The sequence below is a fragment of the Galeopterus variegatus genome, unplaced genomic scaffold (genome assembly GCF_000696425.1).
Source record: "Galeopterus variegatus unplaced genomic scaffold, G_variegatus-3.0.2 Scaffold836, whole genome shotgun sequence".
Taxonomy (NCBI): Eukaryota; Metazoa; Chordata; class Mammalia; order Dermoptera; family Cynocephalidae; genus Galeopterus; species Galeopterus variegatus.
The window spans coordinates 323309-323740 of record NW_007726947.1 but is presented as its reverse complement, the minus strand read 5'-3'; the positions used below and the strand labels follow the sequence as shown (position 1 = coordinate 323740).

General features: G+C 68.5%; 1 protein-coding gene across 1 annotated transcript in view; it reads left to right on the top strand.

The window, feature by feature from the left end:
* The first annotated feature begins 223 nt into the window (after positions 1–223).
* KDM3B (lysine (K)-specific demethylase 3B) overlaps positions 224–432 on the top strand; it is a 65905-nt gene continuing 65696 nt past the window's right edge. Inside the window, exon 1 of the mRNA XM_008572805.1 lies at positions 224–370. Within this exon, the coding sequence (XP_008571027.1) occupies positions 224–370 (147 nt within the window). The remainder of the gene's footprint in view (positions 371–432) is intronic.

The window sequence follows — 432 nt, the reverse complement described above, 5'->3', positions numbered from 1 at the left end:
GGAGTATTGGGGACACTAAATTCTTAGCCCCAAATATCCATCATGTAAGTACCTTGCCCCTCAGCCCCCTATCCCGTAAAAGTCTTTAGTGTCTGAAGAGGGTAAGCTAGAGTCTTCTCAGATATGGGACCCCCCTGAAGAAAGTCTGGGACCAGGGATGGGGGACTGAAGGACCCACCCACTTCCCCACCCCGGCCGAACCTGCAATTCCCCTCCCGGCCGCATGGGGCACTGCGGCCCTGGGGAGGTTGGGGCGGAGCGCTGCGAGGGGCCCGGAGCTGCAGTCCCGCTCCGGAGCGCGGGGGGCGCTGTGCGGGGCCCGGGCTGCGGCTCCGCTCCCGGCCACGGGGGGCGCTGCGCTGCGCCGGTGGTTGGTGGTGGCTGTTGGGGGGGGGGGGGGGGAGCCGCGGGCGCGGGGGGGGGCGGGTGGTC